The sequence below is a fragment of the Hyaena hyaena genome, unplaced genomic scaffold, assembly GCF_003009895.1.
Source record: "Hyaena hyaena isolate Hyena2069 unplaced genomic scaffold, ASM300989v1 scaffold_20, whole genome shotgun sequence".
Taxonomy (NCBI): Eukaryota; Metazoa; Chordata; class Mammalia; order Carnivora; family Hyaenidae; genus Hyaena; species Hyaena hyaena.
The window spans coordinates 6,537,321-6,560,351 of record NW_024080652.1 but is presented as its reverse complement, the minus strand read 5'-3'; the positions used below and the strand labels follow the sequence as shown (position 1 = coordinate 6,560,351).

The 23,031-nt window shown below is 41.6% G+C and overlaps 2 protein-coding genes across 10 annotated transcripts in view; both read right to left on the bottom strand.

Annotated features, from left to right (window-relative positions):
- The window catches only part of TMEM225B (transmembrane protein 225B), a 33,971-nt gene extending 29,801 nt beyond the window's left edge, over positions 1-4,170 (bottom strand). For 4 of the 5 annotated variants that reach the window (XM_039225986.1, XM_039225989.1, XM_039225991.1 and 1 more), the window contains exons 1-2: positions 3,907-4,170; positions 3,508-3,669 (exon numbers count right to left, since the gene is read on the bottom strand). The gene's annotated coding sequence lies outside the window, so the exon portion shown is untranslated. Of the gene's footprint in view, positions 1-41; positions 96-3,507; positions 3,670-3,906 lie in introns of those variants that run through there. The other variant, XM_039225987.1, reaches the window with a different exon arrangement.
- Positions 4,171-6,974: 2,804 nt separating this feature from the next.
- ZNF655 (zinc finger protein 655) lies at positions 6,975-21,354 on the bottom strand. 5 transcript variants are annotated; one of them, XM_039225984.1, is made up of 5 exons: positions 21,264-21,354; positions 20,184-20,347; positions 18,905-18,990; positions 18,380-18,506; positions 16,606-17,432 (listed from the first exon to the last, which is right to left on the bottom strand). In XM_039225984.1, the coding sequence occupies exons 2-5, from the start codon at positions 20,317-20,319 to the stop codon at positions 17,236-17,238; spliced, it is 546 nt and encodes a 181-aa protein (XP_039081915.1). In that variant the 5' UTR covers positions 20,320-20,347; positions 21,264-21,354; the 3' UTR covers positions 16,606-17,235. The 5 variants fall into 5 exon arrangements, with proteins under 5 accessions (XP_039081913.1, XP_039081912.1, XP_039081914.1 ...); XM_039225982.1 differs by lacking the exons at positions 16,606-17,432; positions 18,380-18,506; positions 18,905-18,990 and adding exons at positions 6,975-10,638; positions 11,155-11,259 and having other exon boundaries at positions 20,184-20,350; XM_039225981.1 differs by lacking the exons at positions 16,606-17,432; positions 18,380-18,506; positions 18,905-18,990 and adding exons at positions 6,975-10,638; positions 11,155-11,259.
- Positions 21,355-23,031: the final 1,677 nt, after the last annotated feature.

Sequence of the window (23,031 nt, the reverse complement as noted above, 5' to 3'; positions counted from 1 at the left end):
TATATTCATTTCTAACAGCATTAGAAATGAGCAATACTTACTGTACTGTGTCAAATAGTGCCACCTACCCCCACTCACATCCACCTGGTATCTCAGAATGTGACTTATTTGGAAGGAATCTTTGCGGAGTTCAGATGAGGTCATAATGGATTGGGGCAGGGGTGGGGTGAGGAGGCCTACATCCAATGACTGGTATTTTTATAAGAGAAAGAGATAAAGGTTCAGACCAGGAAACACACAGGAAAGGAGGCCATGTGACAAAAGAGACAGAGATTGAGTGATGTAGCCATAAGCCAAGGAGCACCAAGAATTGCCGGGGACCTCCAGAAGCTAGGACCAGTTAAGAAGAAATTCCCCCCTAGAACCTTCAAAGGTAGATCAGCCCTCTTTTAGCTTACAAAACAGCGAGAATACAGTTCTGCTGTATTAAGCCACACAGTTGTGGTAATTTGTGACAGCAGCCCTAGGAAATAAATACTGTTTGATTTAATCAATCAAGATTAATTTGATTGGGCTGTGAGGAAGAAAACAAACAGATATAAAAGACATTTACATGAAAACCTGCAGGATTTGGTGGCTGAGTGAGCAGCCTGTTTGATTTAATCAATCAAGAAACGTATAGACCACCTACTGTGTGCAGGATACAGGTAGAGGGATTACAATGGTGCCTCAAAGCAGAAAGGAAGGACAACCCCTACTGAGGTGAACCTGGAGATGGCGTTCTTAAAGAATGACTTGGAGTTGGATCTTGACTCTGATCAGGATCAACAAGGTAAAGAGTATTCCAGGCAACAGTAATAGCATATGCTAAGGTTCAGAAACATAAAAGGGAACACTAAGTTTAAGGAATATTAAAAAAAGATTCAGTGGGACTGAAATGTATGCTCCACATGGGCAGGAAGCAGGAGATGTAGCAGAAAAATAGAGTAGAGCCACAAAGGAAGAGGCATATAAGCCACATCCAGGACTTTGGACTTTATTTTATAGACAGAGACTAACATGATCAAATTTGTTCCCAGGGAAGTTCACTCTGGCAGCAGTATGGAGGAGAGCCTGGGGCTGGGGGGGTGGGGGCGGGGGAATGACCAATAGTATAGCGATGTGTCAACAATCCAAGAAAAACAGAATGTGCCTAAAATGAGGAAATGGCAATGATAGACAACAGAATCAGGCACTTTCTGAAGAAAAACTGACAATCTTTGGTGGTTGACTGAATATGGAGGGAAGGAGAATAGTAGAGTATGATCCCCAGGTTTTCTAGCTTGGGAAAATCAGTTACTACAATTAACCAAGGTTGTCATTGGAAGGGAGGGAGGTGGGGACTGGCAGTAAACAGTGAGCTCTGAAGTACACCCATGAACATCTAGTATTCAGGAGCCAGCTGGAAGCAAGAACACCAAATGGTGGTTAGGTGAAGTCCTGTAAGAGGATAGGATCACCCACAGGAATGAAAAAAGAGGGCTGAGAACAGTCTTGGGGAAAACCAATGTTTAAAAACAGGTGGAGAAACAGTGGGAAAGACTTGGAGGAAGTGAGAGGAAAACCAGAAGAAAATGATGGTTCTGAAACCAAAAAACAAAAGGTGTGAGAAAGATTGATCACATCAACAGAAAATACCAAGGGGTCAAAAAATTAAAGCTGAAAAAATGCGTGCAATGGATTCATTATAGGTTAAGCCACTGGCAACTTTGATATAATCAGTTCTGATGGAGCAGAAGCAGTGCCCTGCATTCCAAAGATAATAGTAACTTATGAAGATTTTTTTGAGGTATGACGGTGAAGGGAACAAAGGTGACTATACAGTTTCCTCCTAATGCTCACTCAGCCACCAAATCCTGCAGGTTTTCATGTAAATGTCTTTTATATCTGTTTGTTTCCTTCCTCACAGCCCAAAGTCTGTTTCAGAAACTTCATGGAGGAGGCTGTCCCATGCCTCCCCATGCAGGGGTTGCTGGGATGAGCGGTGGTTAGATAGGCAAGGAATGTAGGGGACAGCAATGCATTAGGAAAAAGACACAAAGGCACAACAGTGGATAGTGCAAAGTGTCTTCAGCTTTACCTTGTGCAGACACACCAGCCTTGCTCAGTTTATTTTGGGGAACACTAAGGAAAGACTCTCAAGTTGGGTTGAGGGCACAGTGCAGAGGACCCTGAATGCCAGGTTATGGAGTATGGACTGGATGCAGTGGGTACTGCAGTGGGTACTGAACTAACAGGAGTAAATGTTAGTAAAAGTATTTTAGGAAGTGAGTACAGGCTTTTTAGAAAGACTAACAAGAGAGCCCGTAGTAAGCATCTGTCCCCTCTCATCTGAAACTTAATTCCTTGAACTTTAAATTCTTTCATGACCAAATCTGTGACTTCCTAAGACTTCCTGGGCCAATACCCAGTTCCCAGGGATCTCCTCTTGTGAACTTCTACATTGTTTACTAACCCACAGTCTCTTGGTTAACTAATCTAACTCAACTCCAAGTTTGTAGGTGAGTAGGAGCTGGGTTTTCTTTCACCTTGGTTTCTAAATTTTTTTTAAATGTTTTTATTTGTTTCAGAGAGAGAGAGAGGGAGAGAGAGAGAGACAGTGTGCGCAGGGGAGGGTCAGAGAGAGAGGGAGACACAGAATCTGAAACAGGCTCCAGGCTCTGAGCTGCCTGTCAGCACAGAGCCTGACGTGGGGCTCGAACTCATGAACCGTGAGATCATGACCTGAGCTGAAGTCAGACGTTTAACCGGCTGAGCAACCCAGGCACCCCTCAACTTAGTTTCAACACCTCATAGTAACAGCTCAATAAATATCTGCCAAGTTAAAGATTAGTCTGAAAACATAGTTTTTACACATAAATGTGTAAAAGAAAATCTCCCCAAACATAAGCCATCTCAGAGTCCATGATGTGGATTATCTAAGCCTGTGTCTCCCAATTAAATAATATCCACTTTTTTAAAATGGCCAGACATATACCAGATAATGGTGGGATAGCAGATTGAAATAAAAATGTTGATACCTATAGTTTAACCTAATTTTTCATCAGCAGGTGGCTGGCTTATCTACTGTACTCCACAGGAAAGTCACCCTCTTGGAGTTTATACCGTGGGTGGTAAATGTATCTTCCCTAAAGATGGAGAACTTGGGTAGAATGAGTGGAGGAGCCCACTCTAACTGGTACTTGAAGTATGGGATATACTTGGCTGGGTTCATTCATTTCCTTATTCACACAACATTTACTCAGCTTCTCCAAAGGCCAATCAAGTTAGCGGGTGCTGGAATGACAGATCTTCCAAGACTTAGTGCTAGACAGTGCTGCTGCGGCAAATCTGCTCCACACAGAGAGGAAACAGTTGGTTACAGGCTTTATTTACATATAATAGAGCCTTAGGGTTAAAAAAAAAAAAAAAGCAGTAGTTTTTCACAGGACAATTCTATTTATAAGGTTAATCGTGTCCATCTGATCTGAGGCCGCGGTCGGAAGAACTAAGTTTAGACAAAGAAAGCCAGCTAGGTCAGCTCCTCACCCTTGCTCTTTCGAGGCTCCTATTCGGAGGATGGGCACAGGGACTGCAGGGACATCTGCTCAGGCAGCTTCTCCATGGGCTGGGTCCAATCTCTGGTGCTGCTCCAAGGCCAAGACTTCCCCTAAAATTTCTTCAGAGCACGACACAACGGATGGGCAGTCACTTCAGGAGAGGGAGGAGAGGGCAGATGCAGGGAAAACGGCAGGTGAATCTTTCCCAGGAAAGACTCCCAATTCACTCTCCTCAGGCCGGCCGGGCCCTGGCATGGGGGCGCGGCCAGGCCTGCGACCCCAACCCCGCACCATGAGCATCCCTTCAGTCCGAGCCCCCCTCCGCAGTCCGAGCTTCTCCCAGCCACGGAGCAGACCCGAAGCCCTAGCCCGGAGCCCCGACACTCACTAGCTCAACCGCTCCGCAACAGCGGCCACTTCGGCCCCCTGGGCAGGACTGGAAACTCGGGCTCCACGGCGCGCACTTCCGGGTCCCGTCTAGGCAGCTCGGAGGTCTCCTCTCGATCGTGGGTTCTCCAGAGCCGCTTGGGAGCTGGGCTCGGATAGGCGTGGGGATGGGGCCTCCTTTGGCGTTCGTCTTTCTCCAAGGAGGGATTGAGGGAGGATGGGACAGACCTCTAGTTGCATTTCATCGCCCAAGTGGACCTAGGGCCTAAATTGGTTGCCTTCTTTTTCGTCGCCACTGTCCCGTGTGCACCCCATTTGTCTCCTCCCTTGACCCCTGCCGTTTTGCCACCCATCTTCACCTCCCTTTTTCCAAATCACGAGTTGGGGACCCTGCTGGCCCCGAATTTCCTATCTATGCCCGCAGTCAAGCCTGTCCTTTCCCTTTGTGGCTTCAACTTGATCAGTGTTCCCCCTTCACGACTCCAGCGCCTCCCAACTGTGCCTTGAGTGTATGGGTATGACGAACATATCGGTACCAATGGGCTAAAAGAGGAAGAAAAGCCTTAGAAAGAGGGTCAACATTCAAAGAGCTTACAGTGCCCAGACGAGTTTGCCAGGGGCATATTTGATATGTTGAAGCAGTAAAAATGTTAGGGAAATTAGTTCATGATAAGGGGAGTTTCCTGCTAAACTCCGAAATAGCAGTTACCAGCTATGGAGTAACTTAAATTGACCTTATCTTCATAACAATCCATGAAGTTCATACTTTTTATAATCTTAGTGCCAGGAACGGCATACTCACGTCTTTCTGCAAGTAAAGGGAGCATTTAGAATCCTGGCCTGTTCAAACCAAAGCCTGGAGTCAAAACTATGCTCAGGAAGGACAATGGTTTGACAGAGTGGAGATTGTAACATGAGAAAGTGCAGGAAAGAAACAGACAGACCCTGTCATTATGCCCAAGTTGTAAATTTATAAACAAGAATGGAATACAAATATAAGAGGTTAACCATTTTCTAAAAGTGAAGAGTGAATGAGAAGCACTAGTAAAATGAAAAATTCCAGTATTTCTTTGACTTGTCCAGTGCACCATCTGCTTGAAATCATCCTTCAGGTCTGGTTCTTAAACACTCGTTCCTCCATGCGCTGGAGTTTTGAAGGGAGTGTAAGATGTGACGCCATTAGGTTACAAATGTTAGCAAGAGACAGATGTCATAGTTTGATGACTCCAGTAAGGAGTGCCTAATGGGAGGCAATTCCTACCAGTTTAGGATTCCTGATGATCTCTCAAGTTCACATTTAAGTTCTCCAAACCCAGGGTACTCCCCTGGACAATGCTAGTCCTGCACTGCTAAATGCCTGCTCCTTAGTTCCCTCTTTTATCGATTTTATGCTAAACATTTATATTTTCACTGGTTTTTATACTGGTGTTCATATTAATTTTGGCTCTTAATATATGACCAGTACCTTTTACATTATTTTAATTTTCATGCTAATATTAACCACTGTATAGACAAGGAAACTAGAGGCTAAGTAAAATTTTCAAAGCCACACAACTAGTAAACAACAAAGTTTAGGTATGTCTAATTCCAAAGTCATTGCTTTGGTAACTAATCTGTTTTAGTCTTAATGGTTTGATTAGTGTATGCTAACTGTACGCACAGGCTATTACTGAATATCCTAGCACTGGGCAACAGTATTACTGAATGAATGAAAAGAATGGTTGAGGTTACATTTTCAGATGTGGAAATCCCATTGTGCTTTCATGTTATGACACCTCAGGGACCTCTTTGGAACTTCATTCTTAAATTTCCTGTTGCCTACATCCCACTTCCTAGGGTGAGGCATTCCTCCAGAGAGCTTAATTACCTTGAAGAGGTCATACTCCTTCATCTGAGGCCTTCTGACATGCTCTTTTGCCTGAAATCCTCTCCTTGTTCCTCTTCCAGTGGTCTCCATCTGTCCAGTCTACCTCTATCTACTCTGCTTAAGCCAAAAACATAGGAATCAAACTTGATTTTCCCATTATCCACTTTGCTCCACTGCTATAATTTACCCAGAAGTAATGGTAAATCTAAGAATACATGTCCATCAATCAACAAGTTCCAGTGAGCAGAAAAAAGCATATTCTGGGCACTGAGAAATGTAAATGTAAATGTAGTAATAGGTGTGGGGGTAGCTTGACAGGAGGTAAGAATTTGAGAGCTCTAACCTGTGGCCTGTCATTGTCAAAATTATCTAAGACTTTCAGGGAGTAGGGTCTCTGACTAGCTCCCTAAAGGTACTGTCTCCTAGTATCCCAGATAGCTCTGGGAGCATTCAGGATCAATTGCAACTGATAATAGTCAATCACTGAGGATGTAACAGGGAATGAAGAGCTACTAAGGAAAAATTCTCCAGGTTCTGGGATGTGTCTAAAACCAACATCATGATGATGGACAGTTTGGGAGTCAGGCCTGACTTTGAGCTATGAACTTGCTGACTAACCCTAACAGGTTCTTCAACCTCTCTACAGTTCCTCTGTAATACAGAGCTAGTTACTTGCAAAGTTGTTGTGAGGGTTAAGTTGGAATATGAATGTTCATACACATGCATGTAGGTAGGTGGACAGACAGAAGACAGATAAAATTAGTTGTACCTTAACTATTAGATTTCCTCTCTTCTCTCCCCAATCTTCAAGATTAAAAGACTAAGAACACAAACTCATACTGGACTGATTAAATACTGCAAGTTTAAAGAGACAAGTTCATTCTCCTCAAGGATTACTTTGGTTTCTCATTTTTTTAAATGTTTTACTTATTTAAAGAAACAGATTCTGTCCAGCTCTCTGAAACCTCAATCTATTTATGTGCCAACAACATTCCAGTCAAAAAACCCTTAAGACCCTAAACATTCAGACTTTATTCCAGAAGTCTGTGGAAGAGCAAGCTTCGTCATCAGTATGAAGGAGTGATCCAATCTTGTTGTGAAGCAGGTTTCTGGAAGGAAGTGAGTTGCAGCCAGGAAGGTGACTCCAAGATTTCCAAATGCTTCTTTCTGGCTGAGGCGTTTATATATTTTTTGAAACAGAATCTGAGTATCAAACACACCTTTATTCAAGTGGAAGTACAAAAGCACATTCCTATATCAAATGCATACATGTGATGTTTTACATATTTTGCTATTTAGGGATTAATCTGTTTCATAATCACCAGAAGTGACCACTGGTCTCTGTACATAAGGGCATAGATATTCACAGACAAGGAAAAATAACATGCATTTTTCATTTGCTTATACATTTAAATCAATTCGTTATAGTTCTCTACTTTGCCCTGATAAGATCCTATGCTTGCTGATGGCTAAGCAGCAAAATATAGTGGTAGAACTATCCTAGAGGTTAATAAGCAATAAATTTTTATATATTTGTTGAGGATTCCTAGTGAATATTATAACATCTGAACTATGAAGGCCTCACTTGCTAGAATGACAAAAAGAACGTTAAATAACACTTGTCTTATTCATAAAATGTTATGAAGCTTAAGATGGAAAAATATAATAAAATGCTTTGACATCATCTAAAGAATCATGAATTCTTGGCGAGGTGTTGAAAGTAACCCTGAACTCTGGACACCCCGACATCTGTGATCACTTTTATCAATCAAAAAATACAAGTTCTTTTATATGGTCTGTGGACTCTAGTATAATACAGAAAACGTGATGATGAATAAACATATACACAAAGGCCCCACACTTCAAATACTGTCTTGCATTGATGAGGGAGACTGGGGGGTGGAGAGGGAGTGTGTGAAAATCCAAACAGATAAAGAAGCAAGCGTAGTAATTAAAATTTTACCAGGAACAGACCTGCCACTCTCTTAAATACTCTCTCTCTAGAGATATTACCTAAGAACAGCAATATCTTCTTTGAAAAGTTATATTCTCTTATGAAGTTCTCAGACTTTTTTGTATATTTTCTTTATATATTGCTCTATCAAAAGGAGACCTGACCATTTTGCTGGCTTTCAACAGAGTATATAATTCTAAACTTTGACATGCAGATTAGGCACTGAATGAAAGTAGCTAGACCACCAGGCATGTTGTTGGATCCCTGATGTTCTGATCATCTCTTTTATTAGAGGGCCATGGATGCAGACAAGGCAGCTAAGAACCTGGTGTCATTTGAAAGTGTTTATTAGCTGCCTGTCCCAAATACAGGGGAGATAAAATCCTTCAAACTCATGGATGGACAGGATGTGGAAATCCAATTCTTTTTAAAGGAAGATGCTTCAACTTTAGGAAAGAAGACACTAGAACAGCAACATCAAGTAGGGACGGCATACCTGGTAAAAAGCTTAACACTAGAAAACCATCATTTGAAGGTGCTAAGAGAATGGAGAAATCAACAGGAATCCAAGTGCTGTAGCTGGAAAGGAATAGGAAGTAGGATGCTCAGGAAACAGCAGACCTAAGAGTCTGTTCTGGAAAAAACTTGGGCTGAGAACATCAGAAAAAGCTAAACGAGCTACTTTCCAGAAGTTAATATGTTTTTACATTGGTATATTAACAATATCTTAGAGAAGCTGTAACAGGAACTGATTTCAGGGAAAATAAAATTGTTTATAGGCCATATTTTAAAAAAAAGTTTAAATGAGTTCCATAAATAAAGTTTATACACCTACTTAAAACACCTAATAAAATAATGCCATGAGGAAACAGCACTGCATTCATCAAGTCACTCATCAGACTATATTCAGCAATGAAAAAGATCAGGGCTATATATTAACAATTTTATATAAAATTTTCTCTCCAATATTTTGATGTGGAGTAAAGTCTGAAATATGGTGGTAAATTTTTCCATTTGCATTAGATCAGATTCTAGTCTGGACATTCAAAGGATAAAAAAAGACTTGAACTCTCATTGAAAGATTTGTCGTATTTCCTACACTCAAATGGCTTCTCCTGGGTATGGATTCTTTGATGCTGTATGAGGGGTGGAATATGACTGAATCTTCCCACATGCATACATGTTTTTTACATTCATAGGCTTTCTGCATGGAATGAATTTGATGCTAACAAGGTAGTTTCTCTGAAGGCTATTTCACATTCATTACAGTGATGGAATTTTATTCCAGTATGAATTCCCCAATGGTGACTAAGGTATGAAAACAGCATGAAGCATTTACCACATTCAATGTTTTGGTAGGTTTTCTCATTGGTATGGGTTTGCAGATGTTGATGACGTTTTCCTACATTCATCACATTCAGAGGGTTTCTCTCTGGTGTGGATTCTCTGATGCTGAATAAAGGTTGAGCTATGACCGAAGGCTTCATCACATAGATGATTTCTCCCTGGTGTGAACTCTCAGATGTTGAAGGAGGCCTGAATTTGACTGAATGTTTTCCCATGTTCATCACAGTCATAAGGTTTCTCTTTGGTATGAATTCTTGGATGTTGAACAAGGTTTGCTCTCTGACTGAGGTTCTTTTCCCATGCATCACAATCAAAGGCCTTTTCTCTAGAGAAAACTTCCTGTTGAAGAACAAGATCTGAGCTATGATTGAAACTTTCCTCATAATCATTACACTCATAGGATTTCTCTTTCCCATGAATTTTGTGATGCTGAATAAGGCATGAAGCTTGACTGAATACTTTTCCACATTCATTACATTTGTGTGGTTTCTCTCCTGTGTGAATTCTTTGATGCTGAATAAGATGGGAACTCAATCTGAAGTCTTTTCCACATTCATTACATGTATAGGGCTTTTCTCTGAGATGACTTCCTTGATGTTTAACAAAGGTCAACCCACAGTCATTGTATTCATAGGCTTTCTCTTCACAGTGGACTTTCTGATGTTCAGCAAGGTATGAGGTATTATAGAAGTCACTGCCACATACATTACACTTACAGGGCATCTCTCTGTGAATTTTCTGATGTTGAGTAAGATGTATATTACGACTGAAGACTCTTTCACAATTACTACATTTATAAGATTTTGCTCTAGTGTGAATCCTCTTATGTGGAGTCATGTCTGAGCTCTGACTACAGGATTTATCAGGTGCTTCACAGGATTTATCACATGGTTCACATTTATAGGGTTTTTCTCTAGTGTGTATTCTTTTATGTCGACTAAGACTTGAACTCTGACTGAAAGATTTTTCACATTCTTTACATTTATAGGGTTTCTCTCTAGTATGAATTCTCTGATGTCTAGAAAGGGCAGAGCTCTGATGGAAGACTTTCTCACATGTATCACATTTATAGGATTTCTCAGTGGCAGAAATGCTCTCACATTTGCTAACGTGGGAGAGATCCATTAAGCTTTCCTTATATTCACTACCCTGAACATCCTGTATAAGATTTATTTGTTCATGTTTACCAGCAGCTGAATTCTGGTTTACGCCCATATCATACTTATGAATGTCATCAATATTCTGTATTCTTAGAACTCTCTGATCTGTATCAAGGGTAGAGTCCAGACTGAAGCTTTTTTCAGGTTCATTACATTCATTGTTCTCACTGGTGAAGGTTTTCTTGCTGATTGTTATTTGCCTAAACTCTCTCTCCAGGAAGAGAAATTTCCTTAGGATTTCCTGAAGCCTTTCTAATCTGTCCTCAGGTTTAGACATTTCTCTAGTCCCAGGAACTTGGGCAATATCCTTTTTGAGTCTTCCTACTCTCACTTTGTACGAATGTACTTCTTCCAAAATTTCCTGCTTAGGAATCAACAGCTTGTTCTCTTCTCTGGTCTCTCCATCTGATTCAATATATAAATAGAAAATGCAAATGTAATCTGTACCCTGTGCTTAGGAGGAAACAAAAAAACCTCAGAGATGAGAAAACTAATCTAGAATCTACTAAAATGAGAAGTTTATTTACTCGGAAGCACTGATACAAAATCTCAACACCAGATGTAAGGGCATGACTAAGAGTAGTGAGGTAGTATCCAAATGGTTGAGGGTATGGTACAAACAGAGGAGTTTTCAGCAGAGTAAGAAGATAACCAATTAAGGTGTTTCAAAGGAGTAGGGAAATAGTTCAAAAAGAATTATAGATAAGCAACTTGAGTAGAGACCCAGTACAACGTGTGGATGACAAGGGATAAAATAAATGCAAAGAAGTCATCAAAACTGAAGGGAAAAGGAAGGAGCTCTCTCCATCTGGTATACAGGCTGAGGTCTTCATTCTGATTGCCAAAGCAGCTACAACTTGGCTCCACAACTGCACTCTTACTTCCCTACTAATTCCATCTGATTGATTCTACCTTACTCACCTGAGCAGTCATCTCTTAAGCCTTCTCTATTCTTAGCTTCCAGATCAAAGACCTGTAGATCTTGTTCCAGCTGGGAGATCCCATCAGGCTTGTTAATTGAAAATCCTGCTCATAGAGAAGGAAATGGGATGTGGCAATGTATCCCCAGATACTACATCAGCCACTTTTTCTCTTAATGATTAATGGAGAGAGAAAGTAAATTCTCAGAAGGCATTAGGGAAGGCCTGTAGAGTGAGAAGGGTAAAGATCCTCTACAAGGATCTTCTATTAGTGCTAGAGAAAAAGGTGTGTTACGGGGCAAGTTGATGACTTTGGGAGAGATATTCATTTAAATAGTACTCAGACAAGGGAATTTGTGCAAGGGTGTGTATCTGTTTTCACAGAAATGATCATTTTCACTCTTTAACTGTTGCCTATAGATCAACCTTTATATTAGACCTGGTCGACAAATATTAGACCCGGTCAAAAGGGAAGTCATCAAAATGTAACTCTGCTTGACTGGAGGAAGGTGAATATTCAAGCACCTGTTGTGTGGTGTGCTAAACTGCAGCAACAGAATCAGTGAAGACTGAATAAATATTCCAAGAACCAATCTTGAGAAACTTCACCAATCTCAATTCACTTCAGTGCACATGAGGAAACAAAAAATAACATAACACATTCTTATCCATTAGGAGCTTACACTCATGTTTATTCAACAAAGTTCTATGGGCTGCCCCCTATAAGCAAAGTATCTAGAGACAGATATAAAAGAACTCTAATGTGATATAGAGAAGAAAGTGCAATAAAAGTGCACCTTCACATAAAAATGTTCTTTCTCTGGCTTATATAATGAATTTCTAGGATGTAATCTCTTTCAAAGCAAAAGCAAGAAGCAGTCTGATCCTGAGAGGGCAGAACTATTATAGTACTAAAGAGGCAGTTTTTATACGTGTGGCACACATACAAGGTCTAGCTCAAGCCTCTCAACTCCAAAAGCTTCCTCTCCACTTACTATGTGCAAAATTTATTATTGTTCCTCTTATCCTGACATGTCACTATATAATGTAGTTTTATAGACTTTTATTTCATTGGTTTCAGGAATTATCATTCCTACTTCATTTATAAATTCTCACTAACAGGGACAATATATCTATCATCTTGCACTTCTTTTATTTACTTAAGAGCTACTTACTGAATGCCAATTTTGTGTCTTAGTGTTAACATATAACAGGTAACTAGTGTTTCTAAAAGGACACTGGGCCTGGAAAACATCACAAACCAACAGCTGTCCTCTTGAGATTCCATGTGAGAACCTATGAGCAGGCAGATCAGAACAGATACAAGAAAGGCATTTACTGTGTTTCTGTATTCCTGCTGGGCATTAACAGTCTATTCCCCTTTTGGATGGTTATTTAGGTAAGGTCTTCCATATAAAGTGAAATACTTTTTCAAATTAAAATAAAAAGGTTAGTGTGGCATGAAGCAGCAAATATTCTTCTCAGAATTCTGACAACATAATTTGCAACTTTTAACTCAGACATTAATTAAGGTGTTTCTAAGTATTTGATAACTGAAGCAAGTTTTGGTTATTTACTCTATATCTACACCTACGTCACCTACGCACAACAAAAGACTATCTCCATGTGGAAAAAAGGGTTTGATCTTATATTTTAAAATTTTTCTTTAATGTTTATTTTTGAGAGAGAGAGTGTGAGCATGAGTTGGGGAGGAGCAGAAAGAGAGGCGACAGAGGATCTGAAGAGGGTTCTGCACTGACAGCAGACAGCCCAATGCAGGGCTTGAACTCACAAATCACAAGATCATGACCTGAGCCAAAGTTGGACACTTTAACCTCCTGAGCCACCCAGGCACCCCAGAAGGATTTGATTTTAGACTGTGTCCAAGGTAATGCAGTCAGGTATAAAAGAAAATGTCTAGTAGGCAGTTACAAATACAAGACCACATTTTAGATGAAAGAACAGGGTTTGAAATAGACTTAAAGTCACCTGTATCATCAGTATCATTAAAATATTCAGCTAAGGTTTACCGTGCATTTTGTAGGTGCAAAGTACTACAACAAGAACTTCACTAGTTTTCACTAACTTAATACTCATCATAACTTTACAAAGTAGAAACTACTGTCGTACCAATTTTCCAAATAAGAAAATGAAGACTGAGAGGTTAAGTAACCTGCCCAAGATCACAATGACAGGTGAATCTAGGGCTCAAAGCCAGATAGTCTTATTTCAGAGCCTGGCTTTCACATAATTTACTAGCAAAATAATGACTGTGAGGATGATGAATCGATCTTCCAAAATATGTACAGAAAGAGAACAGAAGACCCACATGTTGACAATGGAGTAAAAGGCGAAAATAATAATGAGACAAATGGTGATTAGATAATACATGGAGAGCCAAGATCCAACAGATTTGGAGTCACAGATGTTCTAATTAGAAGGAAACAAAAGATCACTTAATGTCAAAGAAATGAAAGTTTCTTTATAATAAAAATCCTAACTCCTTGGCAACAGTAAGAGCAATATCCAATTTGAGGAAATTGCTATTAAGAAATAATTCATTAAAAAAATTTTTTTTAATGTTTTATTTATTTTTGAGAGAGAGACAGAGACAGCATGAGCTGGGGGGGAGGGTCAGAGTGAGAAGGAGAGACAGAATCTGAAACAGGCTCCAGGCTCTGAGCTGGCTGTCAGCACAGAGCCTGATGCGCGGCTTGAACTCACAAACTGTGAGATCATGACCTGAGCTGAAGTCGGACGCTTAATTGACAGAGCCACCCAGGTGCTCCTATCAAGAAAGAATTCAAACATCCTCCTGAAATGTGTTTGTATTTAAAAATCTGGTCTATATCTCATATCATATCACTTGCAGTCCTTTCCAAAAAACTATTTGAGTAACTACCAAAAGCCAGGTACTTACACGCATTAGTTAATCTAATTTAATCCTTGGCACAAACCCAGAAAGGCATACATTATTTTTCATGTTTCATAGATGAAGATAATGATTAACAGTTTTTTTAAATACCTTTTTAAATTTTTTTTTAATGTTTTATTTATTTCTGAGAGAGAGAGAGAGAGAGAGAGAGGCAGTGTACGCAGGGGAGGATGAGAGAGAGAGAGAGGGAGATATAGAATCTGAAACAGGCTCCAGGCTCTGAGCTAGCTGTCAGCACAGAGCCCAATGTGGGGCTTTAACCCACAAACCATGAGATCATGACCTGAGCCGAAGTCGGAGCTCAACCGACTGAGCCACCCAGGTGCCCCAATGATTAACAGTTTAAATAATTTGTTCAATGTATCACAATTGGGAAGATAAACCCAAGTTTGATTCCACAATTAATATTCTTTCCAAATCTATCATTTTAAGGGTCACAGGAAACATTAAGGCAAGTTTTCTTGCCATTGATCTGAATGCCTTTTTCCTAAACTTTAAAGTCAAAACTCTATGCTTTCAAAATATACATTTGCATTAAACTTTTCCTGTCTAAAAGTATTTTATTAAAATCTTTTGATTAATTTAAATCTTGACAGTTCTCCAGTTAAATCTATTTTTAACTTAATCTAGTCTTTAAAAATACATTTAACTGAATACAGTACTACACTATATGTTAACTAACTTGAATTTAAATAAAATTTTGGAAAAACAAAAAACATTTAAAATTTACTTCATTATTTGGTTTGTTGCCTGAACCAGTTATGCTAAGATTTTTGCCACATGGGAGCTTTATGTTTTTCTCCTTGGTCCTTAATAAATACACAAATAAAATCTCTCCTTAGCAATACTGTTCTTGTGTAGATACCTATTTTAATGGAATTTACCACTACACAATTTTATTTCTTTTGAATGTTCTTTCCACTCCCAAATTGTACAACCTTATGCACTGTCCAATCTTTCATGGCTACTCCTAATTGTTATCAGAGTACAGAGCCCTAAGACTATAAAAGCACTACAGGGGCACCTGGGTGGCTCAGGCAGTTAAGTGTCCAACTCTTGATTTTGGCTCAGGTCATAATCTCACTGTTGGTGAGTTCCAGCCCTGCATTGGGCTCTGTGTTATCAGTACAGAACTTGCTTGGGATTCTCTCTCTCCCTCTTTCTGCCCCTCCCCAGCTCGGGCTTTCTCTCTCAAGATAAATAAATAAACACTGAAACACATACACACAAAACCACACTACATGTGGTTGGACTAATTATCCTAAGGGTTAAAACAGTGAAAAACAGGATAAGTGTCAGAGTCAGATCTGAGTCCTAAGCGTAGTTCTGACCTTAAGCAGATCACTTAACTCTTCCGAGACTCAGTTTCCTCAGGTAGAAAATAAAATAATAACTACTCACAGGATTATGGCAAGGATTAAATGAGATATGTAAAGTACCTCATAACACGTTGGCTCCTCAATAAATAGTAAATAGCCTGGCAGTAAAAGACATTCTATACAAAATCATTTTTGTCCTTATGAGATCAACTTCAAAAAGCAAAGGATAGGTGTCAAACACTTCCTGATCTATCAACTTACCAACAACTAAAATTTTGATAAGGATGTTTCTAATGATGTTATCTAAAAAGGCACCTCCCCACACTGCCCCTGTGTGAAATGCAATCCAGACCACTTTCCTTGTCTTAATCTCCTGTACTAAGTCACAGATAACTCCCCTTTGATACCCTCAAGCCAGTAATTCACTTGTCAACAGAATATGAATCTTTTTTAGATATGGTAATGAAAAGTCTGACTTGTTACTTACTTTTTTTATAGCTCAGCTGTTCATACTCTGTATATTTACTACTTTATACTAGAAGCACTCACCCGAAAGGAAAAAGTTTTGATGTCTGTTACAAATATGACCCTGAGCTACTGCCATGGGAAAAAGAATTTGACAGTGGGGTTGCTAAGTCAGAAACTGAATTATAATATCCTTAATCTACAACACCAAACATTAAGCTAAGTAAGCGTAAAATCTTAAACTTCAGGTGGAGTTTGCTGAGCCCACGAATATAAAGAGGATCTCCCAAAGATTGTAAAAAATATTTATTAAAAAGTGGGGGTGCCTGGGTGGCTAAGTCGGCTGAGCGTCTGGCTTTGGTTCAGGTCATGATCTCACAGTTTGTGGGTTTGGGCCCCATATCGGGCTCTGTGCTACAACTAGCTCAGAGCCTGGAGCCTACTTCAGATTCTGTGTCTCCCTCTCTCTCTGACCCTCCCCTGATCAGGCTGTCTCTCTCTCTCAGGAAAAAAAAAAAGACACTGCTGACTTGGTCATAAAAGCAAGTTAAATAGGAGGGTTTCTTGTATGCATTTGTAGCCATTATGTGTGAGTGTGCATGCATGTCCTGTATATGTGCAGAGATGACAGAAGAAATGGGATAAAATTCAGCCAAACAGCATGCTGTGCTATTAGACTGATTAAAGTGCTAACAAGTTTTTTTTTTTTTTTTAACTCCAAAAAGTAGACAGGTTAACTGTTGGAAATTATGTAATTATTAGATAAAATTAACAGTAGTTTACAATTACATATCACTTTACAGTTTACAAAATTGTTAAATATACATTCAGTTTGATACCCTGAAATAAGGAAATTAAATTCTTTTGCCCTCCCATCTCCTATCCATGAAGGACAGAGCTAAGGAACACTTGATCAGGAGTCATATAATTTCATCAATCTGTATAGCACCACAAAGAGTAAAGGGGGCAAAGGCAGTGCTTGGAAGGGGGCACAGGGACTTAAAAGAGAAGACTAGAGTGTTAAATATGAGGAAAGGCCAGTGGTCGCAGGAAAATTAGGCAGCAGAAATGGCAGGATCATGTTCACTCAGAAAAGAGTGGTGCACAGCATATGTCCCACATTCTAAAATAACATGAAAAGATCATAACTGGAGAGCTGGAGTTGAACTTTGTGATTTTCTCAGAACACAAGTAGATGACCACCAACTGTGGCTTATGAATGAACTCAGAACTCAGGTTGGAAATGCATCTGGCTGCAACAGAGGGCCTCCTTGGCCCTTCAGAAATTTAACAAAGGTCATCTGGGAAGCTGCACTTTTATACAGTGATGGCATCCTGAGAGCATCGATCAAGTGTTAATATCTTACAATCGTGGAAAAGGAGTTTCCGAGCGGGGCCGAGCAATATCGATGGGAAGCCGATACCTGGGCCATCTCTTGGAGATTCCTGCTGAAATAACTGCAAGTGTTTCTCCAGAGAAAGCACTTGCCTGGGTATGACTCAGGGCCGGGCAGGAATTCACACTATGAATCCGGGTGGTAGGAAGGCGGAGAAGTATGCCTACAAAGATCAAAGAGCCAGCAATGGGAAACACACTAAAAACCTTCCCAGTGGGCAGGCTACCTCCCCACAGGTAACAAGCCTTCTTTAATCCTGAGTATAATCAAGGAGACAAAAGAACACCCTGGACGGCACCAGCATAAGCAAAGCCAAAAAAAAAAAAAAAAAAGAAAGGAAAAGAAAGAAAAGAAAAATGTGTGATTAAATATATACATACATTAAAAAAAAAAACAACCCAGCAGAGACAAGGGGGGATGCTCACATCAAGGGGGCTGCCAAGAGCCCTACAGGTTGCCTAAGCCCAGCACCCTACTGTACCATCCAAATGACCCAGGAGAGACTCAGTTTAAAGCTGATACTTCTCTTGCTTGGGGTGAGGTTACCTAGAACTACCATCTGGATGACTCACTGAAATAGATTCACAGTGAGTCAGGTCTTTAAATGAAATCTCTCCAACTCTGCCTGCCTGGAGGTGAATTTAGGGATGTAAGAGGTGAAGGATTATTCAACAAGGATTTTAGCCTATCTTAAAAAAAAAAATTTCTTCTAAGAAAAATGGAAATCTTTCAGATACAGGGACAATGAATTACTAGGAAGGAAAGTGTTTGTGGATTAGGAGGCTCTAGGGTCTCTCTCATTAAAAAAAGAAAAGATAGAGAAGGTGAGAACTTAAGCAAAGCACAAGCAAGTTTCCCTTTTCTAACAGGGAACAGATGTCCCACAAAAGCAGAAATCATTAATTAAAAATAAGGAATAAAACATCTCATCTTGAAACCCCCAAAGAAAACCCATTCCCAGAGGAGATGACCTTGAAGATGGAGTATTCAGAGGTTCTAAGACCTGGAATCTGAGCCACACTCTACTTTCTCAGAGACCTCACACCTCCTCAGATACCAAGGAAGTAAAGAAATCCTAAAAGGTAAACTGAATAATAAGAAAGTCCTTACCCACTGAGACCACGTTCCCATAATTCTCTAACATCACTTCTCTGTAGAGATTCCTCTGAACAGGGTCCAGGCATCCCCATTCCTCTCGAGTAAGGTGCACAGCCACATCCTCGAATGTCACAAACTCCTGAAATAATACAGCCTGGCTGCTCTGGGGAATGAGGCCACTAGAGCATCATGGCCAGAAAATGAAGGAGATGACACAGAGAGGGTGTCCACTGTGTAGCAAAGCTGGGGAGGAGGGAGAAGAGACTACAATCTAGGGAATAAGTTCCATAGTCTTTAATATCTAATAAATGCCCACCACAGCACCAGGGATAGAGAAGGAACAGTGTTTACTGGTGGTGGTGGGGAGATGGGAAGGTGGTTTGTGTGAAGTCCAGATCTCTGAAGAGGATCAATTCCCAAATTAGGGTCTGCTATTGAAAAAAAAATCCAGGCAGGGTTTATGGATGGGAAGAGGAAGGGCCACACTCAATCAGTAGCAACAGTCCCTGAGGAAAAACAGAGGGTTCCTCAGCTCACCTGATACCTGGCTGTCAGGAGCGTGGCTGCCTGGTCTCCTGGGCTTCCCTCATGGGGAAGAGCAGGCACCTGGGGAACAGGTGGAGCTGAGGGAGGAGAAAGGAGCCAAGAGTGAGAGCAGCCCTTCCCCAGGGCTCCCTGACAGAAGTGGGAAGTCAGTGGGACCCTTCTGCACATCAACATTCTAGTAAAACCAATGAACATTTATCAGGTGCTGAGTTCATCTACTCTGCTCCTTATTACCACTGGCATGACCTCCTTACCCATGTTTAGACCTGTGATACAGGATTTTCTTATGAAATCTCATATTTCACTCATTCTCATGACAGGACATTCCTCTAACAGAAGGGTAAGCACTATACCTGTTTCACAGATGAGCAAAGCAAAGCATAAAGACTTGCAGTGACTTGTCCAGGGCAATGATTATTTAGTTGGCTTCTGACGCTTTCCCAGGCCCTGTTTTGTAAATTTCATGAAGCCTTTACGTGAACCAGCACTGTCTCTACAACCAGCATGTAAGGCTCCCAAGAATAAGGAATGGTCACCTGTTTCCTCACAATTCTTTCCACACTCCCACAATGTCCCCACAGCACCCTACACACTGTGGCACTCGCAGTGTGAGTTGCTGACACAGAAGTTATTTCAGGCACTGCGTTGGCCACAAGTAATCTAAGACAAGGTTCTCAGAACAAACAAACAAAAAGGACCAGACATATCAACCTATCTATACAATTTTACATGAAGATGTTATTGTAGAGTCAATATGTGATATGTGTACACTCACACAGGCATTGTGCTCAACCAAAGAATTAAATGGTTGTTTTTTTTTTTTTTTGCCAAAATCAGATTAGTCACAAACATTGCAGCTGCAAAAGAATGGCAGGTGGCAAAGCTCGCAAAGTCATCAAGGAAGGAAGAAACTAAGTGAACGGGAACAGGAGGAGAGGCCCTAAACCTAAGAGGAAGTAAAAGCGAGGCGAGGATTGTGAGATGCAGCAAAAGCAGCATTACCTTAGAAATGATTCTGGGATAAAGTGAAGGTTGTACAAATGAAAAAAAGTCAAAGCAGAGTGAATGCCACCACTCTGCCTATTAAAGAAAGGGTGTCTTTAATACAAGAGCCCAAGACCAGGACTGAATTGAGTCACATTTGTCCCTCCCTTCCAGACCTCCCCTGGGGGCCATCTTCTTATCGAAGTTCCTGGCCTCCCAAGTACCAGGCCCAGGAGCCCCACTGTAACTCCCATTCAGTTGGACTTAAGTGCTCCCTCTGCCTTACCCCCGTTGAGTTCCTGTTCCATGTCAGTGTCCTGCGTGAACTGGGGCTCCGGGGACAGACCTTCAGACTGGCTCTCCAAAGACTGAAACTGGACAATTGGTGATCCTGCTGCGTCCTGGGCTGGTATTTCCTCCATCCCTGGTCTGGAGGACAACTGATCATCACTGCTGGGTGAGATTGGGAGAAATATTATAACAAGTTAAAACGGCCCATTATTTGATATCCTCCTGACTGAGCAAAGTATCTGACACACTTAAGATACTCAAGAAACATAGTTACAAATGATTTACCCACCTAAACAAAACAACAGAAAGGAAAAAAAAAATGTTAAAATTTCCATTTCAAATAGCTAAGAACCAAATCATATGGTCCAAACATGGTTTATTTAAACTCCACTAATTCAGAATTTGTGATATTTCAAGAACAAAAAAATCAAGAAAATACAACTTAATAAAGAGTTCTGTGGAACCTTTATAAATATGCTAGTTATGATTACTTATTTTTTAAGCAGACTCTTGAAGAATTATTTGGTAACACTCTGTCAGCGCACTCTGATTTACTAAATAGGCTTGACTAATAACAAAATTCCACTTAGGGGGGTCAGACCCTTCGCCAACGCAGACTAGGTAGGCAGGCCGCTTCCCACAGGCCTGACAGTAACCCAGGGAAGAGCTGCGGTTTTCAAACAGGTTTGGCTCGTGTCCTTCAAAGCCAAGGACGCGACAGGCTTCCGTCCCCCGCTTCCACAACCCTCAGAAAGGGCCCTCGCGCCCTCGCCGGGCGCTACCCTCCTCCCGCGTCCCTGTCAGGTGAAGACGCAGTCCCAAAAGGGCGCGGTGGGCCGCAGAAACCTAGCTCACACGAGGATAGGGCCACCAGGTCCTGGCGGCGGGGCCCTCGGTCCGCTGCGCGTCAGGGCGAACCCTGACTGAAGGGAAACAGGCCCTCGCACGCACGCCCTGGAGCGCTCCGGGGGACGGGAACTGCCGTTGACCGAGCCCGGGCGCTTCCTCCTCCTTCCCGGGAGCCTAACCTAGCGGCGACCCCACCGTGACCCCAGGACTGCTACCGGGAACTCACCCGAAAGGAGGGGAAGGCCAAGCGGCCGTCCCGTCGCGGACACGCTCGCTCTAGGTATAGCTCCGGGCTTTCCGGGGTCGCTCTAGACAGCTTGGAGGCCGGCGCTTCTCAGTGGCACTTCCGGAGGCGGAGTCCCACGGCCGTGTGCGGAAGGTGGGCCCCGGATGAGGGCCCCGGATGTGGAGTAAGTACCAGGGATGTTGGTGTGGGACCTTATCCTTTTACTTCTCCGGCCTTGACCTCCGTGCGTGCTGACCCAGTCAGCAGCCTCTGTAGCCATTGTACCAGTAATGACCGCGACAGCGCCGTGTTTGGGAAAGCGTCCACGCGGGGTGGTGGCCAGCCCACGTCGTGCGTGTTCCGGGAGCGGGATGGGGGGCGGGGAGGAGTGGCAGACCTACTGGTTCCGCTTCTATAAATCAGCAGGTGGGGAACTAGCACAGGGGTACGAAATACACTGAGTAAAGCGAAAGTGAAAGGCGCTTGGATGGTATGAAGACCACAGAAAATCGTAGGATCGGAATCTATTAATGTTTCGGGTACAGAGACAGGGCAATGAGCAAGTTGGAGTTAGAGAAATTGAGACAGGAAGACAGCTGCGTTTCTGGGGAAAGACTGGACTATACAGAAACTGGGATAAGTAAAGCATGGAGCACATGGACAGGCAGGCCAGGTGCTAGAAGTCTCGTAGGCATTGTGACCTTCTGGATGCTTAGAGAATGTGATGTCTTATGGTGGAACTGGATCTACTAGGGACTGGCAAGACTCTTAGTTTTCTTTTTTTTAATGTTTGTTTACAGAGAGGGAGAGAGGATTGCAATCAGGCTCCACCTGTCAGCGCAGAGCTCATCATCTCAAGGCTCCATCTCATAAATCGTGAGATCATGACCTGAGCTGAAAGCAAGAGTGATGCTTAACCGATTGAGCTACCCAGGTGACCCTGGGAAGGGTCTTAAAGATTAAAAAGGGATTTGCAAGGGTCTTTAGATATTACTCCTTTAAGATTACAAATCAAGTATTATTCTTTAGTGATATTTGATATTTCAAATTAAGTATAAGAAAAGCCAAAAAATAGTGTGGCATTCTGTATGCTTTTTCAAATTACATCAGCTTCTTGGAGATTCTGATCTACCTACCCTTTCTTTTCTTTTTTTTTTTTTTTATGTTATTTATTTCTAGAGAGAGAATGACAGCGTGAGCAGGGGAGGGTCAGAGAGAGAGGGAGTCACAGACTGAAACAGGCTCCAGGCTCTGAGCTGGCAGTCAGCACAGAGCCTGACGCGGGGCTCGAACCCACGAACCGCGAGATCATGACCTAAGCGAAAGTCGGACGCTTAACCGACTAAGCCACCCAGGCGCCCCTACCTACCCTTTCTTTCCTTCTTGAATGTCATTGATCTAATGCAACTTCCTATTGTGACACAATCTTTAGTCTATGGTATCTGGTGCAAGGTAGTCAGCGTCACAGAAGATGGATGCACTGCTTGGTCAATTGCTGTACAGCTGCAGTTAGAAACTTCTTGTATTGAACAGAAATATACTCCCTAGTGATATCTGTTGTACCTTTTGAGGTCCCTGGGAAAATAGATGACACATTATTTCTCTTGTTCATTAACAGCTCTTCTAGGATAGCTGTAAGTTTGGAGTTCTTTCCTGAGTTGCCATTTCCCCACAAGTTGTACCATGTTAGCATACAATGGCAGTGCTGCATTTGTGTCTTAAGTTTTAGCTGACTCAGGCAGTTTGCTTCAGTAAGAGGCACTCTTAT